At 40.4% G+C, this 13,561-nt stretch overlaps 1 protein-coding gene across 3 annotated transcripts in view; it reads right to left on the bottom strand.

The window, feature by feature from the left end:
- Positions 1-13,561, bottom strand: part of EXT2 (exostosin glycosyltransferase 2) — a 92,755-nt gene that overhangs the window by 74,092 nt on the left and 5,102 nt on the right. For all 3 annotated transcript variants that reach the window (XM_074955313.1, XM_074955315.1, XM_074955314.1), the window contains exons 3-5: positions 13,378-13,467; positions 6,519-6,635; positions 1,806-2,001 (exon numbers count right to left, since the gene is read on the bottom strand). In XM_074955313.1, coding sequence (XP_074811414.1) covers positions 1,806-2,001; positions 6,519-6,635; positions 13,378-13,467 — 403 coding nt within the window. The remainder of the gene's footprint in view (positions 1-1,805; positions 2,002-6,518; positions 6,636-13,377; positions 13,468-13,561) is intronic.

Raw genomic sequence — 13,561 nt, 5'->3', positions numbered from 1 at the left:
AAGCTCAGTCTTGAAACAAGCTAGGTTTTTTGCTCCCACAACTTGCCTTGGAAGGCTGGTCCAGAACTTCACTCTTCTGATGGTTAGAAACCGGTGTCTAATTTCGAGCCTGAACTTGTTGGTGGCCAGCTTATATCCACTTGTTCTTGTGTCAACATTGACCCTTAACCTGAGTAACTCCTCTCCCTCCCTGGTGTTTATCCCTCTCTTGTATTTATAGAGGGCAATCAGATCTCCCTTCAGCCTTCATTTTGTTAGGCTGAACGAACCAAGCTCCTTAAGACTCCTCTTGTAAGGTAGGTTCTCCATTCCTGTGTCATCCTAGTCGCCCTGCTCTGCACCTGTTCCAGTTTGAAGTCTTCTTTCTTGAACACGGGTGACCAGAAATGCACAGAATTTCAGATGAGGTCTCACCAGTGCCTTGTACAATGGTACAATATTCATATGAGACTATTCGTGGCATCCAATTTGCTTTCTGTAGCGGGGCAGTTAAATATGAGAACTTGGAATTAAAAGTCTTTGCTGTCCCCTCACTTGCTTCCCAACAAAGCTGTGAAACCTACGTTCATAACAGGACACTGCTGAGCTGTCCTAAAATCTCAGCCAAGAGAAGATTGCAAAACAGGATGCATTAGCAACCCAGGAGTCTGTTTAATAAGATGACAGTAAAGGGAGTGCAGGAAAGGATGTGCTGGGATCAAATCTCAGACTGCTTTGGGGAGGGTGGAGGAAAAAGGAGCAAAACATTTTAAAACACCTACTCGATAGATCACAAGGCAGCAGGTGGAAGACTCTGGGTAGGTCTGGGGGAATAAGAAAAGAGCCCCAGATGTGGACACACATGCCCATCTGCCCAGATAACCATTTTTCCTGTCTAGACAAAAGTTACTATAAATATATCTCCTCGTATCATTGCTGTTATCAGCCAGACATTCCAAAGGGAGATGCAGGGCTCTGCAAGGGAAAGTATTTTAGCAATCTCTGCATGTGTCAGCTCTCAAGTTAAAAATATTATATCCCTCACCTGCTATCCTTGAATGATACAGTCTACATTAAAGAAGCAAAGTGAAGAGAAATCATTTTTTCTTCTGGATAAAGGTTTACAAATCAGAACTCTTCCCTTCCTCTCACCCTCCTCCACTTGGAATTTTAAACATCTTTCCAACAAAACATAAAACTGAAGGAAAATTTGTTTTTCTACTGTGTATTTGTTGTTTTATCGTAATTTGTTGAAGTTCAAAGATGGATTACATGCTGGGGGCCAGAGATGGAGTACAGTGGAATATTCCCCAACTGGCCAAAGGTATAGTTGGCTTTACCACACTGCATGCTAAAGTACTTCTACTCTGTTTTCGGGGCTTGCCAGAAGACAAGAGTTTGAGAAAGCTTATCTGGTTTTATCTTCATTGACACATCAAAAGCCCTCTGGAAGTTGGGCCAAGGCCAAACACATTTCTCCTAGATGTTTCCATAGCTGCATGCTGTAAAATCTTCTCACTTTGTCATGGGTACACAGGGCACTGTGTGGTATTGTTTTTCAAACACTAAACTGCCAACCCCTTTAATCCCTTCAAGTTCATAACACACTTTTGGTCCTTCAAGTTCAATGAGTATTTAACTGTAAATTAGAATATAATTTACTTTAAGGATACAACACTCAGTTTAATTAAATGGACTTTTCATTTCAAATTCTTCCAGCAATTTCACTGAAAATTAAGGAAGCGTGCTATATAAACTAAACAAAAACTCTTTGCTAAGTTAAGCATCATTGGGTCTGTGGGGCTATGCAGGTTAAGCAGCCTTACCTGAAGCACCTGAGGGTAATCAAAGACCTGGTTCTTGTGACAACGTTTACGAACAGAAGGAACTCCCTCTGACAGATTTGTGCACTTGTCCAGGATCAGCACAGACTCTCCGTTCTCAGCCTGAAGAGCCTCCAAGTCAGAACGGTATTCTGGGTGAAGAGCCATTTGGGATGACAGGATGAAGTACCTACGAGGACTGAAAAGTGGAACCAAGGTGACCTGACATTTCCAGGAGTTTTCTCTAAAAATTCTGGAACGCATTTCCTTCTATCTTGGCGCAACGGAGTCCAGATTTACTTACCTGTTTGACACACCACAAAACTCAGCTTTTTCCCTCCAACGTTTGGGGAGAGAACAGGATGAGAGTTGGAAGGAGTTATTAACTGATATAGCATAATTAAGATTTGGCCAGATTTAATTATAATTGCATGGACAACAGGAAGTAAGAGATAAGCAGCTCAGAGTGATGTACAGTGATGTATGTAGAGTGATGTATGTAAATTTTATGTCTTGAAAAGTGTACTCTTCATCTGCTTCATAAACTGAAACAAAAATAACTTTGCAACATACTGAGAAAGCCTCTGATGTAAGACTATTGCACTATGTGTTCACTTGGTTATATTTTTACATGATGTTACTGTTTTATTGTAAAGAACCTAGAACACTTTGGATGACTGATGCTAGGTTCTTCTGCTTGTAGACATTTTAGTTAATTTTGTATGGGTGAAAGGTGCTGACAGCCCTGCCACCCTATGTTGATCCACAGAATAGATATAGTAAGGGCAGTAGTTAGACAAGTTCTCCTCACTGACTCAGTCTTGTGCCTTTGTGTTATCCTGGTAGGACCACTTATAGGACAGAAGTCAGAGTTTAGCATCATGGGCCCATTCAGCCATTGACCTCTGCTGAGAAAAACAAATTTATATTTATAATGTAAATTGCTAACATGCTAAATAACTTATTTTAATACCAACATATTCAAAAATGTTCTTTAACAGCTGAGGTCAAAAATGCAGGGATATAGTCCCAATTTAGCTGTTCATGGCTTTAAGCTGTGTAGCTCATTCATGCAGGAGTACAGCACATTGCACCAAAAACACAGTGCTAAAATTTATTCTGATCCTTCATTTAAAAAAAATCAGCTAACACGGACTACTCCACTATGTCTGATGCAAGGAAATACACAGTATGTGCCTTCCCCCATGCTGCCAAGAAAACTCAGGAAATATGAGGCCTCTATTTAGGATTCCAATTTCCCTCCACTTGATGGCTGGCTTTTTTTTTTTTTTTTTTTTTTAAACTATACAGCTCTGAAGCACACTTTATAAAGCTGAACTCTACCCTACCCACCTTACCATCTCCGACACCAGCAGTTTTGGCTGCTCCAATTAGACAATTGAGTTACATGAACTTTTTTCTTTGTAATGCTATTTTTGTAACTTGCAGAGGCTTGCTGGAATATTTACTTCTGGCATCACTGAATGTAAAACTCTGTTCTAGGCAACTAAACTATAAAGAAACTAAATCAAACTCTCAATTCAGCTCTTTAAAGGAAACAAAAATAAAATTTACCTTACAAGCCAGCACAGCTGTTGGTAAGTGCTAATAATGGCAATGGCCAGCCAGAAGTTGCATAAGGTCGATCATTTTTATGCTTTAATGGTTTAAGACCAAAATTCTGGCATACCACTGTTAACATCCCATGACACTAAAACCCTGTGATCCAAGTCTTGCTATAAATGGATGTAAAGTCCTAATGTATACCAAGCCTGATAGTTTTGAATAATGGTATATAATTGTATCTACCAACCTATGATTGAATTTTGACTGGCTTTCTTTTGTCATTTTTTCCCCCACTGCCACCACAAAAGAAAAATAAAATTCATGTGACCAATTGTTTTTAAACTTACATTAATGATGATTGACCACCAGATGGCACTCTACCCAAGCTGTAGCCAACAACCTCTGCCAATAAGTATCAGTGTGCAATGATACATGGTGATTCCAAAATATTCACTAAATCGGTGACTGAGGCACTTGCTCCCAGATACACATCTGTTCTCTGGTGCACTGCAACCAGCCACGCCACCTGGCTGATCACGTGGACATGAACTATGAAGAAGTCTGTACTAAAGAGAGAAACCATAGATGATGAGGTCTACCAGATGCATTTTGTTTCCAATACGGGAACATGATGTTCTTTCCCTCTGTGCTTAAGGTAACAATTTATCAAATGCCAACTTGGATTCACTTAAGTGTCACTGGATTGTTCATATACAAGAATATTTGAAGCAGGCACGTTAAGAGAAAAACACATACATGAAGGATTGCAGGACAACCCTGAGCAGTGGTCGTTTACCTTAGTGTTTGTGACCTGAAATTCAAAATAATTCAGGTTTACAGCCCTCAAAAGAAGAACAGTAGAAACACTGACATTGTCAGCAGAAGAATAGGCACAGAGTACTGCCACTCAATGTAAATTTCTGATCTGAAGTTGACAGCATCCCTTTAACCACTTGGGTGCTGCCTCAAGTACCCAGGATATGCAGGTTAAAAATGCATCATTGTTAGCATTGCCCGATGTAGCAGATATTTCATATGTGAAGGGAGTGATCATCACACAAAGGACTGGGTTATATTCATGGTTCTGTATCTGTTTTGCTGTGACATGTGAACAAGTCACTTAAGTTTACTGCCTCGGTTTACTCATCTGTTAAACAGGTAAGTAAGGCTTCATAGTTGAGTGCTTTTGGCTGCTCAGATAAAAGGTATTATGAACACAATATTAAAAAAAAAAAAAAAAAAAAAACCAGATTAATAGATTTTAAGGCCAAAAAGGACAGTTAAATCATCTAGTCTGACCTTTTGTACATTACAGGCCAAAGGATTTCACCCAGTTACTCCTGTAATGAGCCCAATAATTTGTATTTGACTAAAACAGATATTCCAAAAAGGCAACCAGTCTTAATTTGGAGACATCAAGAGATGAAGAATCCACCACTTTCCTTGGTTGTCTGTTCCAACGGGTTAATACCCTCACTTAAAAATGTGTGTTTTATTTTTAATTTGAAATTGTCTGGCTTTAACTTCCAACCATTGGTTCTTGTTATGCCTTTCTCCAATAAATTAAAGGAGACCATTAGTATCCAGTATTTTCTCCTCATCAAAGTACCCAAATACTAATCAACTCTCTTGCTGATCTACTAAACAGAATGACCTCTTTAAGTGCGTCACTTTTTTTAGCCTTCTAATTATTTGTGTCTTTTATGCACCCTCACCAAGTTTAACATCTTTTTAAAATGTGGACCACCAGAATTGGACACAGTATTCCAATTATCAGTCTCAACAATGCCATATACAGAGGTAAAATCCCTCCCTACTCCTACTCACTATTCCCCTTTTACACACCCAAGGCTGCATTTCCCCTCCTTTTTTGCCACAGCATTGCAATGGAAGCTTATGTTGAATTGTTTGTCCACTAAATCCTGTTCAGAGTCACCGCTTTCCAAGATATAGTCCCCCGTTCTGTATGTATGGCATACATTCTTTGTTCCTAGATGTATAATCTTGCATTTGGCTGTATGAAAACATTTTGTCTGAATAGGCCCAGCTTACCAGGCAATCCATATTTCTCTGAATAACTGCTCTACCCTCATTATTTACCATTTCTCCAGTCTTTATGTCGCCTGAAAATTTTATCAACAATGATTATATATTTTTAATCCCAGCACAACTCACTAGAAACACGCCCATTTGAAGACGACCACCACTGCAATCTCTGAAGTGGGGCCAGCCAAAAGGAATTATGCTTATTCCATGTAAGTATCACCTACCTAGGTCTCAGACAGCCACTGGTGAGGGAACATCCCTATATTCTAACAGCAATCCCTCCCACCATTCCCCAGCACACAAGAATGGCCATACTGGATCAGACCAAAGGTCCATCTAGCCCAGTATCCTGTCTTCCAACAGCGGCCAATGCCAGGTGCCCCAGAGGGAATGAACAGAACAGGTAATCATCAAGTGATCCAGCCCCTGTTGCCCATTCCCAGCTTCTGGCAAACAGAGGCTAGGGACACCATCCCTGCCCATCCTGGCCAATAGCCATTGATGGACATATCTTCCATTAATTTATCTAGTTCTTTTTTGAACCCTGTTATAGTCTTGGCCTTCACAACATCCTCTGGCAAAGAGTTCCACAGGTTGAGTGTGCATTGTGTGAAAAAATAAATTTTTGTTTGTTTGAAACCTGCTGCCTATTAATTTCATTTGGTGACCCCTAGTTCTTGTGTTATGAGAAGGAGTAAACAACACTTCCTTATTTACTTTCTCCACACCAGTCATGATTTTATAGACCTCTATCATATCCCCCCTTAGTCGTCTCTTTTCCAAGCTGAAAAGTCCCAGTCTGATTAATCTCTCCTCATACAGCAGCCGTTCCATACCCCTAATAATTTTTGTTGCCCTTTTCTGAACCTTTTCCAATTCCAATATATCTTTTTTGAGATGGTGCGACCACATCTGCACACAGTATTCAAGATGTGGGTGTACCATGGATTTATACACACAAACCTATAACACTTCCGTTATCACCATTTCTTACAAACCTGCCCAGTGCCATAAGCAAGTCTGAAGTTATATCTAGATGCTAACACCACACATATTTAACAAGTTAGTGAATGCAAGCAGTTCAATTCACCAGGATCAGCTTACCCTGGTCCCCTTTCTGGCAGCTCCACCTCTGCAGACAGAGGGCTGTAAACAGGAATACTGACATCGTAGCCTTGTCGATAGGTCCATGTGGAGAATCCTCCTCCAGCCAACAGGGCTCTGACAGTGTAAGGAAATGAAAAGACTGTGAATGGAGCACATCGGATATTACGTTTGAATTCCAGGTCGTGGTACTTTGTCATCATTCCTAGCATATCAGCTGGCTTTTCTGCTTTGAGGTGTCAGTGTCTGTAGCACTTTAATCAGTGGCTTTCCCATGAAAGTTTATTTTAACTTATCCCAGCTGCAGTGCAAAACAAAAGGGAACTGTGAACATTTCTTTAATATGCAGTTATACTGGCTCAGAACTAAAAGATACCAAACTCCCACAAAGGACCAGCCTGGTTTGGGTGCCCCAGAATAGCTTTGATAATTCAAAAGGTGGTACTCTTCTCTTTGAATCTTCACTGAACCAGTGTTTCCACTGGTTTTTGGGGCACAGTGCTGGTAGAGGTGGTGTATTTTGGATGAGATGGTCCTGATCACTTGTTGTCATTAATGATCCTGTTGTCATAGCTACATTTCAGTTTGAGGAATTACATCCTAAATTCCTTCTATCAGTTTAGCTCAACACCAAACTCTTCAGTTCCTGCCTTACTTTTTGTCTGATGTTGCTCTGAACCATTAGAGGCAACCTGAGTTTCAGATATAGGTGTAGTGATTTTGTATTTCTTAAAACACAAAGATTCTTCAGGACCGAAGGCTCTATAGAATTGTTAACTATTGTATTTCAGAATACACCACATAAAATAGTCAGTTTACTTAGATTTTACCGTAAGGAAAAGGATATAAATGGCAAACACAATGACAAAAGATAAACCATATGCTCTGAAACAAACCTCAGAGCAGATAAAGCTTGTAGTACTGTCTACTGAGAAACAGAAGAGTAAAAAAAGATGGTTATCATAGAACAATAGAAATGCATGGCTGGAAAGGATCTCGAGAGGTCATCTAGTCCAGCCCCCTGTGTTGAGAGAGGACCAAGTATGCCTAGATCATTCCTGACAAGTTTCTGTAGAATCCCCATCATTGAAGATTTTTAAAAATAGGTTAGGAAACTTCCCTATATGTAGAGCCCTGAAAGTCTGCAGATATCTGCTTTATAGCCATGGATATCCGCAGACCATGTTTACAGATGGATGCAGATCCAAATTTTATATCTAGAGCCCTGTGAATATCTGCAGATCACATACAGATACAAATTTTGTACCCATGTAGGGCTCTACATATATGAAGATACAATGTATCCTCCCAATGGGAATGCCTTGACTGTCATGCAGATAGTCCATCTGTGGCTTTTCCTGTATAGGGCAACCTTTTGACAGACAGAAGGGAAGAGCTTTAAGGACTGGAAAAGAACATGTAGGAGAAAAAATAATGAATCTTTCATATTGCCAGCAGAAATTTGAACTCTAGTGTATTACACATTTGCTATTCCTGACTGAGCTTTGAAATATGCTAGTAGAGAGAGACCACCTTTCAGTCCCCACTTCACCCCCAGTGGCCAAGTGGCACAATGAATGCGTTGCCCTAATTCAGGAAATCCTGGATTCAACTTCTTTCAGTCAGCCTTCCTGAACAGTTCATTACACCCAGTCATTCACTACAGAACGCTTGAAATTGTCGTAGGGATACTGGGTCTGCTCAAATTACCGTATAAAATAATTTACGTTGTGGAAAAATATGTATTTTTCCAATTCCAGTTCCACCCATTTTCTGGAGAAAAGAAGCAGAACATGACATACCACTGTACTAGGCAGTACTGAAAGAATCCTGAGGAGCAGCATTCATTGTCTGGAACGATTAAGATGATTATGGATAGTAGCCATATTGCCTCAAGCTGGGGTATCGTCAGAGTTCACTAGCTAAGCAGGGATATGTCTTGTCAGTACTTGAATGGGAGACATCCAAAAAATGCCAGGGTGCAACAGGAAGCAATACTGATGATTCATGAGGTGGCTCTTGTCATAATATAAAGGGAAGGGTAACCACCTTTCTGTGCACAGTGCTATAAAATCCCTCCTGGCCAGAGGCAACATCCTGTTACCTGTAAAGGGTTAAGAAGCTCAGCTAACCTGCCTGGCACCTGACCCAAAGGACCAATAAGGGGACAAGATACTTTCAAATTTGGGGGGGGGGGGGGGGAGGAAGGCTTTTTTCTGTGCTCTTTGTTTACGTGTTTGTTCTCTCTTGGGACTGAGAGAGGCCAGACAGAAATCCATCTTCTCCAACCCAACCTAATCCAAGTCTCCAATATTGCAACCAGTACAGGTAAGCCAGGCAAGGCGGATTAGTTTATCTTTTGTTTTATGTGAATTTTCCCTGTGTTAAGAGAGAGGTTTATTCCTGTTTTCTGTAACTTTAAGGTTTTGCCCAGAGAGAGATCCTCTGTGTTTTGATTCTGAATACCCTGTAAAGTATTTTCCATCCTGATTTTACAGAGATGATTTTTACCTCTTTTTTTTTTTTTTTTTTAAATAAAACCCTTCTTTTAAGAACCTGACTGATTTTTCTATTGTTCCAAGATCCAGGGGTTTGGGTCTTTGATGATTTTGTAACCAATTGGTTAGGATATTATTCTCAAGCCTACTCAGGAAAGGGAGTGTGTAGGGCTTGGGGGAAAGACATCTCCAAGTGGTCTCTTTCCCTGTTCTTTGTTTAAGACGCTTGGTGGTGGCAGCATACTGTTCAAGGACAAGGCAAAGTTTGTACCCTGGGGAAGTTTTTAACCTAAGCTGGTAAGAATAAGCTTAGGGGGTCTTTCATGCAGGTCCCCACATCTGTACCCTAGAGTTCAGAGTGGGGAAGGAACCCTGACAGCTCACTTGCTTGGAATTAGCACCAAACTAATTCCTTAGCATGGTGTTTGGAGATGCTGTCTTTCATGTTTGATGTAAAACTAAGCTTGCAGATTACTCTCAAAGACTATTATTTTTCATCAGAGCAAGGTGTCTTGGTCAGATTCCAATAAAATAACTGCTTTAATAACCTTGAAGTTTCAAAAGGATGCTTCACTGCCTGTCCTAAACAGTAGCGTGGAGTTGTTCTGTGCTATTAAAAAGCTACCACCCTTTACTCCAGATATCGCTGCACTGCAGTGGTGATGAAAGCAAAATATATTTAGTTTGTGAAGTGCTTTGACAGTTCTGAGTTCAAGACGAAAGGCGCTATAGAAATACAAGAGATTCTGAACTTGCAGTTCTGTATAGGTAATCAAACCCAAACATACCAGCACTGGCTAATTAGACATTACAGAGAAAGAGGTTATTTGAGCACAGGATGAAAAATTAAAAAGGTGCTAAGTGAGAATTCAGGTTCCAAAGCCAGAGTGTTTATTTTGGATTGCAATGCCTCACCTTTAGTCACTGTGTGTCGAATGTTGCTGTGACTATTTCCCACCCTTCAAATTTCATGTTCCTGGTCTCATTCACATTAATTCAATTGCAAGGCAAGGAATGAAAAATTGGATTTGGCTCATGTCTTGCTCTTCTCACGTTTTTACACCCAGGTTATTTTTATCCCTTAATGAGAAAACTGCAACCAGATTGTTTTAATTGGATCCGGTGCATGACATGACGGCACCTCATCAGCCTTGAGAAAGCAGGTGTGCATCACACAGACTTTTACCAAAATAAACCCACAGGAACCAATACCAGTTAAATAACTCCACTCAGATTTTCATCATGCAGTGCAGTAAGAGAATCAAGATATTAACCTCTAGAGTACTGAAGACAAGTAGTCTTTAAATTGCATTGAACTAAAGATGAGTGAACATGTTCTCTTTTTCCTCCCTTCCACCCCACCCTAACCTCTTCCCAGTCATTGATCGCTTTTTTCACTTCAAAAAGTACAAAAAACTGTCTGCATTCCCATCTGCTGTAAGTTTTCTTGTTCGTGTCCCATACTTACTCTGGAGCATCACCAGTTCTCTCCCCAGTCTTGTAAACCCACCCTCCTAAACATCAGTGCTGGGATGTAAATAGCCGTTAAAAAAAGTCACCATGTAACCGATTAAAAATTCATCGGTTAAACGTTTAACCGGGAAACTAGGCGTGCGGGAGGTGCTATAGCACCCCCATGTTTTACACAGCCCCCTGCCGCCAGAATCCCTCCCGACTGCCAGGCCCTGGGGCAGCAGTGGAGTCCTGGGCTCCAACCAGCTGCAGAGTTTAATTGTTAACCGAAACCGATAAGACTGATGCTTACCGGTTAAACTTTTACATCCCTAATGAGTGCCCAATTCAACACTTAATTCAAGAACTAATAGCAAGGAGGCAGGCTACCTGGGGACTTGTTAGGTAGGGTTTCCTTCTATAGACTAGGTTTAGGTTTACCCCAAGAAAAAGTTCTGAATTGCCTTGTCTCCCAGCTAATGGAAAACTTTCTTCATCCCTATGATAGCAACCACTATATTACCTGATAAAAAATTCTCAGGAGAGTCTGTTTTCCAGGCATTAAGGCTAGAAGACTACATATTCTACAACACTGTCAGCAAAGCAGTTTCTGCACCAATTAAAACACATTACTTAGTACTGACAACCCATGTTTCCATCTTCAAGGTCATGAAATCAAAAGCTTTTAAGCTGCCTTCTGGAAATTCTGATATTGGTTTTAAAGCTCTAACAACAACAACAAAACACTAGTGAGGTAACCTAGGTAAAAATTTTCCAGCTACAGGAATACCATAAAAGATATCACTACTCTCCTCTGCGCAATGGTCTTATTTTACCCAGATTAATGTTCAGCACTGAATCAACACAACATATTTGTCATATTTCATGAACCTTACAATGCACTGTTTTGGGGCCACATACCAGATTTGGTACATGCCAAAGAAATAAAGTAGACTCTCTGTGCAAGCTTCCCAGACAGCACCAATGTTGACCTGCTGCACTCCTAGGAAGTCTAGTCCTAGAGCCTTACAGAGACTACTAATGCACTTCATTCTTGACCTTCAACTCTGTACAGCTGGTCTTGTTAGATCTGAACTGAGGTCTTCAAAAGTGAAAGCCTCGTGTAATAACGCCTACCACTCAGGCTCTCTGAAGATATTCTGACTACAAACAAATGTGTCACTGATGGCAAGTTTTACCAAAATGGAGAGTCATGATTTGTTACACAGGACTCATGACTTTCTGTTGCAACAAAGCAGTTTCTTTCACTCTTGTCTGATCCTGTTCCCCCTGTAACTAATAGATCTCAGAGGATTCAGAACTACCTGACTTCTCCCAGTAGTATGGCATATGCTTAAAACAAACACCTATTGAAATAATATATTTCCTGTGTTTGAAGTCCAAGACGCACAAGGTCAATTTCAAATGGATGCCTGATACAAAAGAGGTTAATAAAACAAAGTTGTGAAGCACATAGTAAATCTATTGCATTAATTCAACAGATCTATTCCTTTCATAGGTACCGTTGCTATTATATATTATGTACCAAAACAGAGCATTCCATTAAACAGAATACAAATGAAATGAAAACCTCTCAAAATGATAGAACTTAAGAGAACTCGAGTGTGAAAGTGAGAGAGAAGTTACATGTTTAACAAGTTTTGACTGTAAAAGAATTATGCTTGGCTGCCCTCTTCAGGCCAAGTTTGTGTCAAATGCACCTAACATATTTTGGTTTTTCCTTTTCTGACTGCAACTACAGTTTAAGATCAGTCAAGTCACTCCAAGAAGTATACTGAACACTGCAGAGAAAATCTACTCTGCTTTGGAATAAAAAGATAATCTGTTGCCTATGTTGCAAACAAACCAAGATCTAAAAATCCAGCCACATTCTGCCTCTCATGCTATCATCGGTAGTAAAGATCCTGTAATCATATTTTAGCCAGAATTTTGCTGATCATGTGGCAGAAGACGTCCATCTTGCTCTCTAATCGCTGTATTGGTTTTGTAAGGCCTACTGCATGTGGGTCAGTGAAGCACAAAGATTTACTTTTTTAAGCTTAATATAGTTGGAAATTTCTTCCCTTTCCCATATTTCTTCCTAAAGTGTCTGTTCTTTATTATACCTATGTTCTTCATACCCTTGTTCCCTCTTTTCCCCTTCCCAGAATGCCTGTAGCGGAACCTACCCTACAACTAACAATTAAGATAAGAGTTCAAAACTACTAATTTCCTGGCAGTAATTTTCAAAATGCACACACCAGAGAAGGATAGAGAAAACCAACAGTATTAAAGTCAGCGATAAATTACTCGATTAGTGTAATTCCTGAAGTCTCTCACACACATACACAACAAATCAAGTTCTGGTGTCAAAATCATCACATTCAATGCTGAGTCAGCTAGAATGGCAATACTGTTTCTTTTGAATACAAAGCAGAAGCAGCCAAACTTTGCCCAGCAGAGGCAGCTAGAGAGAAGCCCAAGAATGGCTCCTAATTTGAATTAAATGGAACACACTCGGTCATTCTTCATCTTCACTAAGATGAACCCTGTGGAGGCTACAGGTCTAAGCACAGAATGCTTCACCTTGATCAGAGGAGCCTAGCAGCTCAGATCAAGATGGAGCATTGATAGCTGCAATATTACCATGGGCCACACTCCGTGTGAATTTAAGGATGAGCAACATTGTAGAATGCCATGGGCAAACAGTTGTCCTCTCAACTTAAAGAAGCTAGACAGTCCATCTCCTACCAAAACAGGGTAAGACATATTCCACCTATTTAAGACTCAGGAATTGTAGCATTTGCATTGGGACTACCAAGAGTTCTGAGCCCCACTTCCTCTTTAAAGACATTTTATCCTACACATGCCGCCCTCCAATGTACTCAAAGAAGCAGCATGATGCCTACCTATCTCTGGGAACATCCAGTGCTGTGTTGTAGTCAGGTGGCCCCCCAGGTAGCATGTTGAACAGCAGATGGTTTGTGCCTCGATCCCACCTAAAGAGAAGAAATCATTAAAGCCAGTTAGAGAGCTGTTCCCTGAGACATGGATGCCAGACTCTCCCAAATTCTGATCTCAGCTCTGACCAGG

The sequence above is a fragment of the Natator depressus genome, chromosome 6 (assembly GCF_965152275.1).
Source record: "Natator depressus isolate rNatDep1 chromosome 6, rNatDep2.hap1, whole genome shotgun sequence".
Taxonomy (NCBI): Eukaryota; Metazoa; Chordata; order Testudines; family Cheloniidae; genus Natator; species Natator depressus.
This window is presented reverse-complemented; position numbering and strand designations above follow the sequence as displayed.